This window comes from Magnolia sinica, chromosome 10, assembly GCF_029962835.1.
Source record: "Magnolia sinica isolate HGM2019 chromosome 10, MsV1, whole genome shotgun sequence".
Taxonomy (NCBI): domain Eukaryota; kingdom Viridiplantae; phylum Streptophyta; class Magnoliopsida; order Magnoliales; family Magnoliaceae; genus Magnolia; species Magnolia sinica.
The window spans coordinates 19,124,719-19,144,154 of record NC_080582.1 but is presented as its reverse complement, the minus strand read 5'-3'; the positions used below and the strand labels follow the sequence as shown (position 1 = coordinate 19,144,154).

Here is a 19,436-nt window from a genome sequence, read left to right as displayed (position 1 = left end):
AAGAATTCGTAATGGTTTGCGAACAAACCGTGGAAGCAGCATGTACACTGAATGGATAGTACATCAACTGGCAACAACAGAAAATATAATAAATATCAAAGAGCATTGCATCACTAACTGTTATCCATCTTGAGCCTCTTTTGAGCTTGGTCTGAATCCTCACCGCTGCTCGCCACCCTCGAGTGTGACATCAACCTGTTACTAGATGAAGGGTCCTCGTGATCCTAGAGAAAGTGAATGAAGAGAAGATGAACAATCAAATGATGATAACAAAGAACTCAAAAGCTCGTCGAACAACAAGGTGCAAGGACTTGGGCTTTTACTACTATATGAGGGCTCATCCCATGGTTTGATTTATCGGATGATACCATTACATATCATCTGATAGATAATGGTATTATCCATGGACGATATGAGTCAGCACGCATGTATGCCAAATCCCTGTAAAAATCAGCAGCAATCGCTCTTGCCTCTATCAACTCACCTGGTACAGATCTAGTGTTTGAGTTTGATTTTAATGAGAAAATCAGCCAAAAAAAAAACCCATAAAAATTCCAAGATTATTCTTTTCAACAGTGCTTTTTGGGGGTTTCCGGAAGTATTAAAAAACAAGGACATTTCTGGCAATCTTTTATGGATATATTGTTACATATCTTGTATAGTGCTTTCATTTTTGTACATCTATGATTTTTCTATTTGAAATCATAAATGTTTACGTGCATTTCTTGAAAATGCTAGAAAATCCCGTAAATTAAAAAAGAAAAAAGAAATAGAGACGAATTTTATTATTATTATTATTATTATTTTATTTTTTTTGGCGTTCTCTTGTATAGATTAGCTGTCAAGGTTATAGGAGTAGACCCACTCTTTAGTGGGTTTAAAATTTTATTTATTTTAAATTCAAAATATATTGCTGATTTTTTGGAGATTTCTTTTTTAGATTTGTTGTTAGGCTTATAGGAATAGGTCTTCCCATTCTCTCCTATTTATCTAACATTTTTTTTAATGGATTTTTTTCTTAGAAAAAGAAAATGGGGCGTATCAGTATATCCAGTATCATTGGTGACTGTTATGGTACACCGAAACTGATTTGCACCATGGCTCAACCACCGTACGCACCGCATACATATGTCATTGCAGACCTTTCAAAATCAAATACCCTATTGTGAATACAGCATATTCCAAAAACCGCACTAATCAGAAGATCCTAACCATCCAGCCAATGATGATCAAATGAGAGTTAAAAAGGAAAATGGTATGTGCTTCAAAGTCGGCTCTCTAAAATGTAATTTCTAGGATAAGCTCTTCCCATAATGGAACCCACAAGTCGGATGGATGATCGGGTCAATGTACATGTATGCCATGTGTGATGGATGCACCGCTGCCATTTCGAAAATGGTGGCAAATGCACCAGTTAATCTAATCCCAAGCCTCTCCATATATTCTGTGAATTTTGTTTCCAGACAGGCCATACAATCCATGGTCAGGTGTTCTCATGAGCTTGCAATCCCAAAAGAATAATAATAATACCTTAGTGGTGGACGGTCTCGTAATTGCCCGTTTCCCAAGATCAATCTGCACGGAGATACTAGCTTGTGACAGATCTACGCCTGAGCTCTGCAGTGCCTGTGTTAGAGTAGTCAATAACCTGCTCCAAATCATGCCGTCTGACTGTAAGTTTGAAGTTCAGATAAAATATCAAAGAAAGACTCGAAAACTGCCACTGATAAAAGAAAATACAGAAACCAAATCATACAAACGATCGCACTCTGATATAGAGAAGGATGATCAGATGGCAACATTTGCAAGAAACCAGTGACAGCTTGAAACAAATGCGGAGATACAAAATGAAGATAAGAACAGATTGTGTAACTCAACACAAGTACAGGCAAACAATGCAGGCACTTGACATGCCCTGTAATTAAAATCGTTTAATTTTGTATATCATGATGCGTTTGGATGAATTATCAAGTTGAATTGCAATTATTAGTGCAATTAAGCAGGAGTAACCAAGCATTACTTGACATTCATATTGCGATGCAGGGTTCCGAATCAAGTTACATTGCTTTCAAGGTGGAAATGAATGCAGGTACTTCCTCATTACCTCTTGATTAAACTGAAGGGTTTTGCTAATGTCTCCACCTTCGTGGGGATGTTAACAACATCCCTAAAGCTTTTAAACGACACATTGGATGGCCAATAATCATCAATTCGGACAGTACATTCGATAGTACTATTTGGAGCAAGCCATGAAGCAAGATTCACGCCGATAGGATGATCCTACCTTATGGCCCTGTGAATGAGACCAATTTTGTTACAATAGTTTTGCTTTTATGAGCCATAGATCGCATGGTTAGAATCATCAAACAAAAGTGCCACTTTGGAATTATAAGCAATACAAAGTAGGATCTATGGGATAGATGGTTCAAGATGATGATGATTGGACCTATTAAGTTTATGTGCTCAATCTTGACTGTCCATTTTCCATGCTACTAATAGGATGCTTAGGATCATCCTATTAGCATAATTTTTGCACCATGGCTTGTCCCTAGTAATATGAAAGAATGGCTGGTTCAAATTGATCATTGGGCGGCTCATGTGTCACTCAAAAGGTTTGGGGGTGTTGCTTGCATCACCATGGTGGATACGTTAGCAGAATCATAAACTAAAATGTTCACAGTTCCAATTCACTTCTACTTCCAAACACAGCCTTGTGCTTTCACTAAGCTCCGATAAAATAAAGCCACACGATGTCTCTTCAATTGAGATTAACGCAAACAAAACACCCAAATATTCTTCTGAAAGGTAACTAAAATTTTGTTCAAAACACAAAGGAAACACCATGACAAGTACACAAAAGGCACCAATACTGAAAAGCCCTTTCATCACCCACTCTTTAGCAGCTCTACTGGCCACTTCATTTGCATCCATCAGAACAACAGAACACAGCTCCCAGTCTGGCAACTTAAAAAGTTTAATAGATGTGAGCCTCCCAAGATTTGCAAATTGGTTTTGGTATACCATATTGCTCCTTTATTGGGCTGTTTCGGACTGATACAGCCATATTGTTCAAGGGCGAAACCAGTACATAGAGACAATGCATCAAACCATGGAGCCTCCACAGCCCCGGAAGCCATAACTCACTGAATGGCATTCCAAGGCACCTTTGCAAGCAACTTCCTAGAGTAGGAGGATGTAAAGATGATGCTTTTGAGTCTCTGACCCATCTCAACAAAGACAAAAAGAAGCCATCACAACCTCCCCAATTTCATTTCTCAAGAAACCAACCATGGAGGGACCTAGGTTTTCCCAGAGAGCACAAACCAAAGTTTGAGCTTCACACTGAAGGAGGTTGGTCTGAACAGATCCCCTGGAACTAAAACCTAGTTAGAGCCCAACTGATAATCTTAGAAATGATTCTTCTTTTGAATAGTTCCACTGAAGCTACTTCAATAAATAAAAAAAATAGGGAATTTTACAAAATACTACCTCATTAATACCGTATTTACATCCTGGTACATTTTAAAATTAACTTTTCATTAAGCTAACTCATTAATCAAGATAATTGTCAAAGGGATCTTTTTCCGTAAAATAACAAAAATACCCATCATTAATGATGTCGCTTAATTACTTGAATGTAAATATGGACTCAGACACACCAAGGGGTCGGTACTATGTTGACATGGCAAAGTACTATGGGCCCCACCATAATGTATGTGTTATAGCCACACCGTCCATCCATTTTGATAGATCATTTTAGGTTATGAGCCCAAAAATTAGGTAGATCCAAAGCTCAAGTGGACCATACCTCAGAAAGCATTGGAGACAATGACACCCACTGTTGAAACCTTCCTAGGCCCCACCATGATGTTCATTTGCCATCCAACCTGTTCATAAGGTCACACAGACCTAGATTATGGGAAAACACAAATATCATCTTGATCCAAAACTTCCGTGACACTCCGGAAGTTTTCAATGGTAAGCTTTCATTTTCAACTTGAACGACCTTGTGGCCCACTTGATGAAACGTCTTTCCAGATTTTTGGGCCATAGCATAGACCAAGTGGGGCCAACATGATGAACGACCCAGATCTGTCATCCAAATAGGCTAAATCTGATCTTCAGAGAGAGAGAGAGAGAGAGCTTGATGGATGGACGAACAGAGAAGAGATGATGAAGAGCTTGATGGATGGATGAAAGGAGAAGAGATGATGAAGAGAGGAGGCAAAGATGGGGAGCGGATAAGGTGTGGCCCCAGCCTCACCCAAGATGGTGCTGCCCTTACCATGGGGCCCACCTTGATGGATTGTATATCCACGCCGTCCATCTATTTTTCAATATCATTGTAGGGCATGAGTCCGAACATGAAGCAGATCCAAATCTCAGGTGGACCACACCATAGGAAACAGTGGTGATTGCCATTAACACCTTGTGGGCCACAAAAGTTTTGGATCAAGCTGCTATTTGTTTTTCCCTTCATCCAAGTTTGGTTGACCTTATCAACAGGTTGAATGGCAAATATACATTATAGAAACATTACGGTGGACACTAGGAAGTTTTTAATTGTGGAGCATTCAACCACCATTGTTTCTTATAGCATGGTTCACCTGAGATTTGGACCTGCTTCATTTTTTAGATCATGCCCTAAAATGATCTATCAAAATGGATGGACGGCATGGATATACAATACATACATCAAGGGGGACCTATAGTAAGGGCCACACCGCCTTGGGTGAGTCTAGAACAACACCTAATGTGCTCCCAGAAGGATTCCTTTGTTGCCTTGTCGCACAGGAAGCTAGGTTGGGCCCGCCATGATGTTTGTGAGAAATCTACCTTGTCCATCCATTTTTCGAGATCATGTTAGGACATGGGCACAAAAAATGAGGCAGATCCAAAATTCAATATGGCCGCACAATAGGGAAAAGTGGGCAGGGAAGTGACTCCCATTGAAACCTCCCTGGGGTCCACCGTGATGTTTATATGCCATCCATACCATTCATAAGGTCATTCCTACTAGGATGAACTGAAAACACAAATATTAGCTTGATCCAAAAATTATGTGGCCCCATGAATGTTTCAATGGTGGATGTTGAATCTCATTGTTTCTTGTCATACGGCCCACTTGAGTTTTGGATCTGCCTCATTTTGGGGGTCGTGCCTAATCTATCAAAATAGATGGATGGGGTGGATTTCTCACAACCATCATGGAGGGCCCCACCTAGTTTCCTATTGCAGGGAGTTCCTACATAGTCGCATTGCAAACAACGAGGCGGCTACTGATCGGTGCTTTTTGAGCCTCACCATGATGTATGTGTTTTATCCACACCATCCATCCATTTTTCCAGATCATTCTAGGGAATGAGCCTAAAAATGAATCAGATCCAAATCTCAGGTGGACCATGCCACAAGAAAACAGTAATGATGGAATGCCCACCATTAAAAACTTCCTACAGCCCACTGTAATGTTTATTTGCCATCCAACCTGTTGATTAGGTCACACAGACCTGGATGGAGGGAAAACACAAATATCAGCTTGATCCAAAACGTTTGTGGCCTTCAGGAGTTTTTAATGGTAGACGCTCAATGACCATTGTTCCCTATGGTGTGGTCCACTTGAGATCTAGATTTGACTCATTTTTTTGCTAATGTCGTAAAATGATATGGAAAGCGTGGATAAAACACACACATCATGGTGGGGCCCACAGAACCAACCAGTAGCCACTCCATACTGGCAGCATCAGTAGGCAATCACTGGCTGGAAAGATGATTATTGGTGTTTTGTTTGTTTTTAAAATTTTAAACAATAAATACCTCGTAAATATGGTATTTACATTTAAGTTGCATCATTAATGATGGGCATTTTAGTCATTATATATATATATATATATATATAATGACAGAAATGAGAGAAAACTGATGGAAGGTATCCCCTAGACAATTATCTTGATTAATGAGGTAGCTTAATGAAAAGATAATTTGAAAAGGTATTGGTATGTAATATGGTATTAACGGGGTAGTAATTTGTAAAGTTCCCTAAATAATAACAATAATAATCCTTCAGTTGCTTTATGTCCAGAGACCACACATGATATACCATACCCCATAGAATGTTCATCTTTGCCTTGAACAGGCGAGACGATCTACAGTTAACTTTTTGACAAACCCGTTAAGAATCCAATCCACCCCAAAAAGATTTTTTTAAAAAAAATAAAATAAAATGAGACCATATGGATTCAGTAAGAATGCAAATTTCTCCAAGATGGCTCCAGACTCCTATATTTTGGTGGTATGGAAATTGGACAAGGAGGAAACCAATTTGGTCTTACCAAACAGCTAGTTAACAGCTAGTTAATTGTTACTTTGCACTCGAAAAAGAAGCACAATATCAAGGACCAATAGAAATCAGTAAACTCCACTAAAGTCTTCCTAGTAACATGAGACATGAATATCAGAGCTGCATCTTACCCTCTTTGTGAACATGTAAGAGTTGATTAATGCAGATGAAAGGTATTGAAGCAAGCTTGGAAGAGACAAAGAACATAAAGAGTCGCATCAAGGAAATGCAAATGGTACACCACTAGCTCTTTTGAAGTAGCAAATCAAATTCAGAAGCATTAAACTCAACCCGAGAATGTGAACACTGTTCTCAGTCCTTCAATCTTTATGAGTGGAGATGTAAGCTTGGTAATCCAGGCTCTTGATTTGATGGCTCCCATAGTGGATGGCTCATGCACGAAAATCTCAGATACTCGAAGATCCTAGGCATCCAATAGTTGGCCTTTTCATATTGAATGTGCACTCTGGCTGTATTTTTTTTCTTAACCATCGATATGAAATTTCAGAGTTTTGCATCTCAGGAAATTTCAGAGCACGGCCCATCAAAGGTGGGGCCCGTCAGATCAACATTCTAAAACACCAAACGATGTGGCCCACTCATATGAACCCATACCCTGATAGTCTTCATATTCTTGGGCCAATAGATTTTAAAAAATAAAATTAATGAATTCTGATAGTTCGCCAATAGATTTTAAGGAATAAAACTAACACTACTGTAAATACTAACCCTTGAGAATATATACTGGACATGCGAATAGTGCCCCCTTCAATCATTAGCTCCTCCTGTTCGTTCAACACATCACTGTCAGACGGGTATTGTCTTGGCCATACTTGCGGCTGTGGCTGAGAAGCCATGTTTTCAGCATCGGACATCGGTCTTTGTGGAGGTTGGGCAAGCCCACTGCTTCCAATAGAAGAAGGATACATGTTCTGCTGCAAAACCATGGGTGTGGGAACTGCCTTACTAGCCAAACCCGGATTGTGGTCCATAGGTTTGTAAGGAGTGCCTGCAGTCAAGCTGTCGGATTCAATGGGATTCTGCATGTTTGCAAGCATTGCTGGGACGGCAGCAATATTCTCATCAAACTTCCCGGCAAACATCAACCCAGGACTAGGTCCGTTCTTTATGGCTCGAGAATGGTCAGCTGTATTCTCTCCTGCCCCTTGGCTGTGTTTCTGTTTCAGTCAATGAAAAATAAATGGACAAGTAAATTCTCAGAGAGGAATTTTTTGGTTGAAAATATCCTAGATTCATGTACGAGTGTCCGCCGCTTAATAGTGGAGATCATTTGTATATGGTGACCCCATGCTGGATGGCAATAACTCCAACATCTTTCCCTTCGGATGATCAAAACCATCCGATTTAGCCTCTGTTAAATATGGACAGTTGATTGTAATAGTCCCATTCCTTGGGATGGCTAGAATCATCTCATAGGGTAGATATTGAGGATGGCCAGGGGCCACCAGATCAACAGTTTAGGCTACTGAAAGAGATGGGCCCTATCTGTACATTGCTGTGTTGAACAAGAAAAGAAAAGTTTTCTCCATTGAGCGGCATAGAATACACCTGTGTATAATCTAATTTCTCAGAGGGATTCTCATGAATAACCCACAAGGAAGTATTGAGGCATTATGGCCAACCCATAATGAGACACCAGACCAACAGTATAGACTACCAAAAAAGCTGGGAACAACCTGTACCATTGCTTGGTCGAACAAAAAAAAAAACAGCTCACTATTGAGCATCATAAATACCTCCAGTTTAAAATCTAATTTCTCAAAGTGATTCTCATGAATAACCCACAAAGGCAAAGGGTTTTTCCCCAGACATAACCAAAAGACCTGTTTACTAACCCCAAATAAAATGTGAAAAATTAATGACCCTTTTTTTCTCAGGTAAAATTTTATAGGTTCATAATATACAACAGCACAGTCTATATGGAAGACCAATCTCGACACACCCAAACCAATCTCTTTGGCAAACTCATTTGCCTTTATTTACCACATGATGAAACAAGGAGTTCAAACTAGAGCCTGTTTGGATACTGAGAAAAAGAAATTTTTTTAAAAAAAGGTGGGAAATGATAATTGTTTTCCATCATTGTGACCTGTTTTGTTGTTTGGTTAGCAAAGAAAATAGTAGATTCCACAGTAATTATTACTCTTTTCTATACTCAAATTCTCTAGCACAAGATAATGAGGTGACCGTTGTTTCACAAATATGAAATTTCCACTAGCTATCCAAATAAGACCCCCGTAAAATGGAATCCACAGGAATCCATGTTTCAATAGTGCTTGTGAAATAATCATTGGATAATATTACTGTTTCTTTTCCATGTGTCCAAACAGGCTAATTGAAAACAATTGTTTTCTTCTTGTATTAACGGGAAAATTGCTAAAATATCAATTATTTTTCAGGACCAACTCAATGCGTCTCTACAGTTTTGAAATGATCAATGCACTTAAGAGCTGTACACGAGTCGAGCTAGCTCGATAAACTCGCTCAACTTGACTTGTTCGAACTCGTTCCGACTCGACTCGCATGTAGGTTCGGATCAGGCCGAGCGCGAGTAACTCCAGCTCGATTAAAAACGAGTCGAGTTCGAGCTCGGTCAAGCTCGACTCGACTCGTTATATATATATATATAAAATTTATAATATTATAATATATATAATATATATAATAATAATAGTTAAAAGTTAAAAGTTAAAACCCTAAAATGCCAAAAACCTTTTCACTTTCCCTCTCTCTTTTTACCCTTTTCACTTTCCCCAACCGACTGAGCAAGTTGCGAGCGTGCGTGCGTGTGAGCGGGCCGTCTGACTTCCGAGCACCACCACCCGAGCGGCGAGCTGAGCAGAGTAGCGAACGAGTTGGGTGACCCAAACCTTGCTAGCACCAGTGGCCGGACGACAAGCTGAGCTTCTAAGCAGCCCCACCTCTCATTCTCTCTCAATCTCTGTCTCTCTCCTTCAAGCTCCAGGTAGTTTTTTTTAATGCAAATCGAGCTGGGTCAGCCAGTCAGGGTGTGTTTGGGTCGGGTGAGGTCACTGTTGTGTCGAGTTGGGTCAGGGTTTGGTCAGGGTTGGGTGAGGTCACTGTCGTGTCGGGTTGGGTTAAGGTTTGGTCAGCATCGGGTTGGGTCAGGGTCAGGTTGGGTCAGCATCGGTTCAGTGTCAGGTTGGGTTGGGTTGAGTCAAGGTTTGGTCAGCGTCAAGTTAGGCCAGGGTCGGGTTGGGTCAGGGTTGGGCGGGTTGGGTTGGGTTGGGTCAGGGTCAGGTTGGGTCAGCGTCGCCCGTCGGGTTGGGTCAGGGTCAGGTGGGTTGGGTCAGGGTCAGGTGGGTTGGGTTGAGTCAAGGTTTGGTCAGCATCAAGTTGGGCCAGGGTCGGGTTGGGTCAGCGACAGTGTCAAGTTGGGTTCAATTAGTTAGATTACATGAATAGTTGAATATTTTGATATGATTTATTGATTTTTTATTTTGATTACTTGAATAGCTAAATTTAATATTCAATTAGTTAGATTAATTGAAATTGAATATTTTGATTACTTGAAATTGATTTATGCTTAATTCAAGTATTCAATTAAAAATCATATAAATATATGATTTATAGTTGTATACTTCAATTAATCAGAAATCAATTAGTTTTAGAGCGACTTCACTTGACACTTGACACAATTGACAACAATCTACCTATTCGTTTAAGAATTCATATACAATAAATTATATTCAAATCAATTATTGGTTTGATATATATATATATATTTATATGAATTCTTAAATTATCCATGTTGGACAGTTTGGTAATATACAATGTACCTTAATGTTGCTTACACAATTTACATGGAATTCGAGATTCGGTGCATCAACCCAATTTATTCGCTGAATATATGGTTCTCAACTGGTTGACTGCCTCTCATCTGTGACTGTGAATAACAGATAATGGTGATGACACTCAAACAGTAGAGAATTTTACATATATTTGGAGAATTATGGGGAGATGCTGCAGAATTTTCGAATCGCATGTAAATTGTATGAGTACATCTGTACATGATATATTATTGAATGAGATTTAAAAAAATGAAATTAAAAGTTAGGAGGGTAATTCTTTCAGAAGTCAGGACACTCAAGTTATGAATGAACGCAGCTCCATTTCGGCTATAGGTGATGAAATTTTTAAACGTACTACAATTTACTTCTTGAAAATTATATTCTCCTAAAAATATTATTCTTTATTAACAAAAATCCTTGTGCAGAAATGTCGTCTGATGACCCATCCGCCGACATTTGGGATTACGGTACCCAAGTTTACTCCCCAACATCTGGAAGAATGAAGATTAAATATCATTTGTGTGGAGACAAATTCGTCAACAAAACAAATCGGCTAAGAATACACTTATCCGGTCGGGGAGGAGATGCAAAACCATGTCCTAATGCCTCACAGGAAATACGTATTCTTTTCCAGGCTCTCTTAGACTCAAATAAGAAAACTCCCACCCCCTCCACACCAAATTCAACTAGCCACAAAAAATTATCATAACAAGCCTATTATAATAGATGAAGATTCAGAAATAGAGAGTGCAACAAATTAGTAAGAAATAAGAAGAGAAAAATGCCAGATTAAAAGCTATAGAAGAAGAGCAACTGAAACTTGCTATGAAGATAAGTAGGGAATAGGTGGAGGCATCTAGATATCGATGTCCTCCAAGACAACATGACGTCGAGGCAGGGCCGAGCATGGATACAAAGAAGAGCCACAAAACATCAAAGTTTCTCTCCAGGCTCTCATCATTCTATAAGATGTTGGGAACTCCTAATAAATCGACTCATAAAGAAGGATTGAAAAAGTTAGCTAAATCTATACAGGAACATGATGGTAAAGTTTTACCACCTTCCGATTCAGAAGAAGTAAATAATTACCCTGAAGAAGATAACACATCTGGATCTGCAAACATATTTCTTATTGACAAAAGCGATGGATCGGGTTCAGATGAAGGTAATTACTCTCTTATCCGACGGTCGGGAAAGCGTTCCTCATATGGACCATATTAACAAGATGCCCTATGAATTTTGAGTGAGTTTATGGTTTGTAAAATAATATTCTCATATTTTTATTTGCTATCTTGTATTAACTTGTTATGCACTGCCAATCTTGATTTTCTATCATTGTAGAATAATATTAACTCAACTCGAATAGCTCGCTCGACTCGACTCGAAGCTCGGGTCACGGTAGGGTTGAGCCGAGTCGAGCTACACCTAGCTCGACTCAAACTCGACCTGTGTACAGCTCTAAATGCACTTATGAATTACAGAAAATTGCTAAAGACAGATGCCAATTAATTGATGTGGATAGGCAAATAGATTTTTTCCCCTTTTTTTCAAACAAAGTACCCTCCATGTGCCCCTGACAAATGACAAAAACTCAACCGTTCTGTGGAAAATGCTGGACTTGAGGTCCAACGTATGGAGCCGAAGCAAAAATTATAAAACTTTTTGAGTGGAAATATAGCCCAAATAACAATCATGCATATAACCATTCTATGAGTGCAGATTGGTATGAGAAATTTACAATGGATACCTGTTAAAAAGTGAATAAACAATATAAAAGAAAGTCAAAATACACTGCTTGTTTCCTCTTGATATAACTTCTAAAAAATGAACAGTACATCAGATATCTACTATTGAGACAGGTGCCTGTGCATGCCTGTACTGACACAAAAACACACCAAAACCACCACCCTTCCACCACTAACACGCATCCTACGCTTGAACCACATTCCAACACCTACGCGCATGTGCAGGCATGGCTACAACCATGTTTAGGAAGGGTACTGGCCCTTTACCCATGGCATCAATTACACCACCACGCTTGAAACTCTTACCCAATCCTACCCCACTGGCATCCCATCTCAAACACAAACATCAACAAGCAAGTGCACACATAACCAGAACTCCAGAAGCAATTTCTAAAGAGTGGTATTGGTTCTTTACCCATGTTGCCAGTTTCATGCTATCTTGACCCCATCCAGGGAATGCTGTCTCATACTTCTGAACCTTCTCTTGTAAAAACTGGACATATTCAATGACCTGGATAGGGAGATGGACAACTCAGTAGTAGTAAAGAGTCGCAATTGTTATAAAACAAAATGAGTTGAATATAAGTTATGGTCCACCCAGTGGTTAACTCCCGACCTTTCATGTATCTATGACATCCAACCTGGTAAATAGGTCGGCCCCATCATGAGGATTGCCTCGTACAAAAAATCTACCATATCTACTCATCAAGTAGACAACACTTGTATTTTTCTATTTATCAATGGTTAGACTTGTTCCATGGTGAGGCCCACATGATCAACGGATAGGGCTGATTTTTGCACTAGATGATCTTCATGGTGAGGCCAACCTAATGGAGGGTTGGATTTCACATGCACTTCACAGGTTGAAAGTTATCAGCTTAGTGGACCGTACGTGGTTGTACTTGAGAACTTTTCTATTTTAAATATTACACAATGTACCTCTAAAAGGAATGATGCCTTGTCTCTCTTCTGATCACTACTATTTGGGATGAGATCTCTTAATATTTGGAATCTGCAAAACAAAGTTAGAATCCATCAGGCCTGTAGAGACTAGAGAAGTAAGCAGAATTACTCTATAAATAATGCCTTACATTTTGTGGTTAGTTCAGAAACCCCAAAACTCTTTTTATGTTGTATGATACGACACCTGGATCATTCAAATCCCTTGGGGTACCCATGTTGAATATGACATGACATGAATGTAAGAAAATGGATAAGACGAAGAGTCAACCATTGCTCAGTCACACTCAAACCCGATTTTATTTTTTTATTTTTTTTTGTGAAAATAACTCATCATGATCATCTAAGCCTTATCCCAATTAATTAGGGTTGCCTACATGAATCTTATTCCGCCATTCCACTCTATCAAGGGATTGTGAAAAGAACTGAAATTACAAATATATCTTAAAGTTTGATACGATAGGATTATTTTATTTTAGTATAAAAATACTAAAATACTATACATATAGTTGTCTTCGTACATTGAGATTTGGGGGTCAAAAGCATGGCTATAAGACTAGGATTTGGAATTACCAGATTCGGTTCGATACCATGTCCTTCTCCCGAAGTATGTTGGGATGATACAAGAAAGACCAGTCAGCCCTTTCAATGGAACTATTAGAACTCACACAAGTTCCTATGGATAGCTATGAAATTCCTGCATGTTAACTCTCATAAACTCACCTCTACTGCTGATACCATAGGGAATACAAAAACACCAAATCTCATAGAGACGACACAGAAACCATGTGGAAGCAAATACCAATTCCACATAATTTAAAGATGACTTTACTGATTAGTATTGCATTAGAAGATCACAATAGATTGAAATAAAGTTGGAAAATCCATAAAAAGAGGGGATCAACAACAAAGTCTCCTTCCCTCTGATGGAAAAAACTGTGATTACCAATGGTGAGAAAATAAAGGGCACTGTTCTCTCTTCCCTGTATTTTCTCATGCAGTGTGTTTTATCCAGTGTTCGAAATATTGGTATCGCACAATGTATCACACCCTTGGGATATAGATACGTATCGGTTATCGCACGGGATATATCGTTTGTATCGCATAGTTTATCGCACTTTCTGAGAAACATGGGGAAACATTGGGAAAATGGTTGAATTTTTTAATGAAACTTTGAGGATTGTTAAAAAGGCCCTTAATACACACTTTTAAATTATAAAGTTTCAAAAAAGAAGTGTACATAATAGATTTCCTTTGTAGAGGGTCCTAAGCTATGCGCTGTCCAATTGAACTAAGACAACCATATTCAGTATCAACCCCGTCCATCCGTTTTTCCATATCATTTCAGGACATTATCCAAAAAATAAAACAGATCCAATAATTAGGTAGACCATACCATAGGAAACAATGGTGATTGACCATTAGTGGACCACAAAAGTTTTGGATCAAACTAATAATAGTTTTTTCTCTTCATTCAAACCATAAAATTATCTGGTAAAATGGATGGACAAAGTGGATAAAATACATGAATTATAGTGGGCTCACAAAGTTTACAAAGTACACTACTCACTACGGGATCTACTTCCCGCCACACTGGGGGTGGGGCGCTGATCGTACACAGATTTCTTGCCAAGTTCCTTCCCTCGAAACCTAAGTGTGGCCCACTGTGATGTTTGTAAGAAATCCACCTCGTCCATTCATTTTTTGAGATCATTTTAGCACTTGTGAGCAAAAATGAGCAGGATCCAAGACTAAAGTGGGCCGCACTAAAGGAAAAGGTGGGTAGGAAAATTCCTACCGTTGAAACCTCCCTGGGTTGACAGTGATGTTAACATGCCATCCATACCATTCATAACGTTATTCCTACACGGATGAATTGAAAATACAAATATTAGTCTAATTCAAAACTTATGTGGCCCCACGAATATTTCAAGTGTGGATGTTCAATCCTCACATTTTTGGCACACTTGAGTATTAGATCCTAATCATTTTTTACTCCATGTCTTAAAATGATCTCACAAAATGGATGGACGGAGTGGATTCCTCACAAACATCATGGTAGGCCCCACTAAGGTTTCAAGCGCAGGAACTTCCTGCGAAGGCTTTGGCAGGAAATCCGTGTACGGACGAAATCAGATTGCGACCTAAGTTACTCAGTACCCTTTTATCGTGCTGAGTAAACTCAGTTGGGGCTACCGTGAATGTGTGTGAGTTATTTACGCCGTCCATCCGTTTTTCCAGCTCATTTTAGTGGTTGATTTGAAAATTGAAGAATGCCCCAAAGCTTAAGTGTGCCACACCACAGGAAACAGTGGGAATAATGACTTCAACCGTTGAAACCTTGATAGGGCCCACAGTGATGTTTATTTGTCATCCAACGTGTTCATAAGATCACATAGACATGAATAAAGGGAAAACACAAATAACAAATTGATCCAAAACTTCTGTGGCCCCCAAGAAATTTTCTACGGTAGAATTTCAATTCACATTCTTTCTCGTGGTGAGGTTCACTTGAGTTTTGGATATACTTCGTTTTTGGGCTAGAGCCTCAAATTATCTCATAAAATGGATGGACGGAGTGGATAACATTTTAAATCATGGTGGACCCCACAGAGTTTACGCAGTACGCTAAGCGTGTTGAGTTACTTAGTATGCAATCCGCGTCCGGCGCTAACGCTCCTTGAGCTCAAGTAGTACAAATGTTTCAAAGTTACATGCCCCACAATAATATATTTATTATATCTACACCGTTCATGCATTTGGAGAGATCATTTTAGATCATGAACCCAAAAATGAGTCATATCCAAAGCTCAAGTGGACCACACCACAAATAGCAGTGGGGGACTGATTCTCACCATTAATACATTTGTAGGGCCCACCATAATGTTTATTTTCCAATCCAATCTGTTAATTAGGTCACACAGACCTGGATGAAGAGGAAAAATAAATATCATATTGATCCAAAACTTCCGTGACCCCCAAAAGGGTTTCAACGGTAGACGTTCAATCTACCACTGTTGTTTGCAATGTGGTCCAGTTGATCTTTGGATCTGTCTTATTTATCGCATAAAGCCTTACGAAGAGCTCACCAAATGGACGAACGGTCTGGATATAACACATACCTCATGATGGGACCCACAGAACTTGGTGACGTCAACACAGTTAGCTCGGTGGTGTGCGGTACCCGATTTCAATAAAACAGGCTCGAACGACCTTTATTTTTACATAGAGAGGGTTCCGGCTTCCGGAACCCTAACATTTCTCCCAAATTTCATCGTATCGGTGAGGATGTTTCCGGATTTCTCTCCAAAATCATAGGTTTTATTTGCGGTAACCTAGGAATGACGCTTCAATACGAATGGCCTACCAAATGGAAGCTTCCGATCATGGCGATCTCTTCTACAGGTACTGAAATCCACCCTCTAATTTTTTTTCCTGATTTTTTCGGATGATGACGTCGATGTCCGACAATAATGGAGAGGAAATCGCGCAATATTGTCGGAATATCGTGCAATATCGACGATATATCGGCCGATATCTGGAATTTGGGGTTTTTTGGTATCTTCCGGGGGTTATCGAGAGTGTATCGTCTCGTAGTGGTGCGATACCAATAATATCGGCCGATAGTATCGATATTTCGAACACTGGTTTTATCCTCCATCTCTATCCTTTTGGAGTCGCAACTCCACCTCGTGGAGGATTTTCTGCAATGTGGTGAACTTTTGGTGCTGCATGCTCTCATGTCTAGATGCAACCATACTACAGTTTTCTAGACATGGACACTCCACATTTGATGCAACCAGATTTGAAACCAGAACCAATTGCATGTAGCACAAACCGACCTTACCATTGATTTTGAAGCTCAAAGAAGCTCAATGATAAGGAGGGATAACTATAACCTACCAGAGCCTGGCCCAAAACTGGCAGGGTATGAGTGTAGCTAAATGGGTGTGGGTACATGTTCGGGTACAAAGCTGAGCCCAATTAATAATTGGGCCAGGTGTGGGTATACCTTCCCCTATCAATGTTTGCTCCAACCAAACCTTTGCCTTTGGTAAACATGCCTAAAACACCTTATTTCCATCAAATGCATGCTCCAGCCATGGATTTTTTTTCCCCCCCAATTTCCCTTCTTCAAAGAATGTTGCCCTTATGTGTGTCGGTCACACGCCTTTACTGCACCAGCTTAGGATGTCTATGGATACTTATATCCATCAATACCATGGATAGGTGGGCACCATCAAGTCAGTCCCTCCAACAAGTTGGCTACACGTGTTGAATGTGGAATGATGCCAAGTCTTTTGAATTGTCCATTGTTTCCTAAATTTGTGGCCACTTGATGAACTAACCAGATGGGTTCTCTTGAAAGGCTGTCTAGTTAGTGGGTCCCGGATGATCCACTGCTAAGATGCATCAGCACGGTTGCCACATATATCAGTGTTTGGAGGTGAGGTGTGGTGCATCAGGGCCAAAGAACCCAAATATGGTAGAGCCATGTCTCCACAATACACGTGGCAAGATTATGTACAATCAAGACCATCTAAAGGTGGCGATGGGCTAGGTTCAAGTCAGTTATAGGGGTTACCCATACGGCCATACCCATACCCGCCAATGAGAATTGCAACCATAGCCCCATACCCATGTCGGGCCTAAAATGGGCACCCATACCCAATAGGGTGTCAAGCACGCATTGGGCTACCCATTTATGTTTTGAAAATATTAAAAAGCAAAAAAATCTAAATTTTGATTAAAAGCTTAGATTTTATAACAAAGATGAAAAAACCTATGGATTTTTCTTCAAAAACATTTTAAAAAAATAGCATGCTACATGCTATTTTAGATTAAAACACTCAAAAACTACATATGTTCACAATGTGGCATCTCAGTTTCTTTTTTCTTTTTTTTTTTTGAAGACGGAGTGTCCCCACCTCATTTTTGAAGTGAGACTAATCCCTGCGGATACACGCAATCACCCACAACCACGTGTATCGGGTAAAGCCAAGGAGGGGAATCAAACCCTCACCTATAGGGAGCAAACCTACGGTGAAGACCATTCGCCTATAGCCAAGGAGGGGAATCAAACCCTCACCTATAGGCATCCCAGTTTCATTGTAGGGCAAACATGTTGGACTAGTTGGATTGCATACAGCCTATAAACATTTGTGTGGGTCCCACATACGAAGTGTAGGAAAAGTTCATCCTACAATGTTGTCGACGAATCAACCTAATTCTTTATAGTTTTGTGTATTTAAAAAGTGTCCATCATTATTTTTTACTGATTATAAATTAATTGGAGTGTTGGGCATATGCAAAAGGGAAAAGGACCTGCCATCCACATATATAACATTTGTACCCACAAGACCCTGGTTTTAGTTTCCTTTCGGTCAACCCCCTTACAAGTTGTCAACAGAAAGCACTCCAATCAATAGTTCTAAATTTATTTTCCACTCATGCCTGTTTAGAATGATGTGTAAAAGTGACCTTTTACATCTCTCTCATTCACCTGCTCTATCTCAAATTCCCTCATTGGAATCACCGTCTTGAAAAAAATGAAAACCACCATCCAGTCTACGTGTAGTATGTAACGATCCTAGACCACCTATATATGAGGCCCATTGTGGATGGGGCATGGCTCAAAATTTACTGTTTGGACTATATTAACCACGTGATTTCACCCATTGCAGTTTGACCATTGCCCATACTATTTATCCAACAACTAAATGGTACGAATTGTCCAATCAGTGCAAATTTTGGGCTATGCTCATCCCTAATAGGCATACGATTTCAAATATTTGGATTGATTGATGTAAAGATTGGCATGTGTTTTGAGTGTCTCGCCAAACTCTTAAAATAGTCCGGAGCCTATCACTTTTGCTAAGATCACATGCCACTCCCCCCACAGTGACCCAATGGCATAGACTACCAGTAAAATGAAACTAATTAATTCATTAGGTGAGTCACACAAATAGAAAAGCCGTTGAAAAGCATGGAAAAACTTGCCAAAGGGCCACAATGAATGTATGTGGCTTGCCTATTAAGAGGGTCAGCGAGCTGGATCTCTCTCTCAACCATCTATTTGCCACACAGTTATGAACATCATGGATTCCACCTAACTAATCATCCAGTTTAGCGAACAATGGGTCTCTTGTACATACGGGTGGTAATGGGTCAGGTTAGGTTCCAATCATAACAAGGATGGGTACAACCCAAACCCAGCCCATTTATTAAATGGGTTGAAAATCTTAATCCCAACCCATCCCGCCTACAAATGGATCAACACAAGCCCAACCCACTAACCCATTTAATTAAAAAAACATTGTCACTTCATAGAAATAAAAAATAATAATAATAATAATAACAACCACATATTTAAAACTTTTAATTAATATACAATCAAAGTCTTACTATAACCAACTTACAACCATCATAACCACGTTTAGGGTTTTTTAAACTTACATTATAATATAATATAATATAATATAACATATATAGTTAGCATTTAGCAGGGAGGCAAGTGGCGGACCATAAACATGACTTGCTGTGTCCAACCCAGCAAACCCA

The 19,436-nt window shown here is 39.5% G+C and overlaps 1 protein-coding gene across 10 annotated transcripts in view; it reads right to left on the bottom strand.

Annotated features, from left to right (window-relative positions):
- Positions 1-19,436, bottom strand: part of LOC131258120 (transcription factor BIM2-like) — a 52,470-nt gene that overhangs the window by 819 nt on the left and 32,215 nt on the right. For all 10 annotated transcript variants that reach the window (XM_058259197.1, XM_058259198.1, XM_058259199.1 and 7 more), the window contains exons 4-8: positions 12,855-12,927; positions 12,331-12,426; positions 7,067-7,515; positions 1,531-1,648; positions 119-224 (exon numbers count right to left, since the gene is read on the bottom strand). In XM_058259197.1, coding sequence (XP_058115180.1) covers positions 119-224; positions 1,531-1,648; positions 7,067-7,515; positions 12,331-12,426; positions 12,855-12,927 — 842 coding nt within the window. The remainder of the gene's footprint in view (positions 1-118; positions 225-1,530; positions 1,649-7,066; positions 7,516-12,330; positions 12,427-12,854; positions 12,928-19,436) is intronic.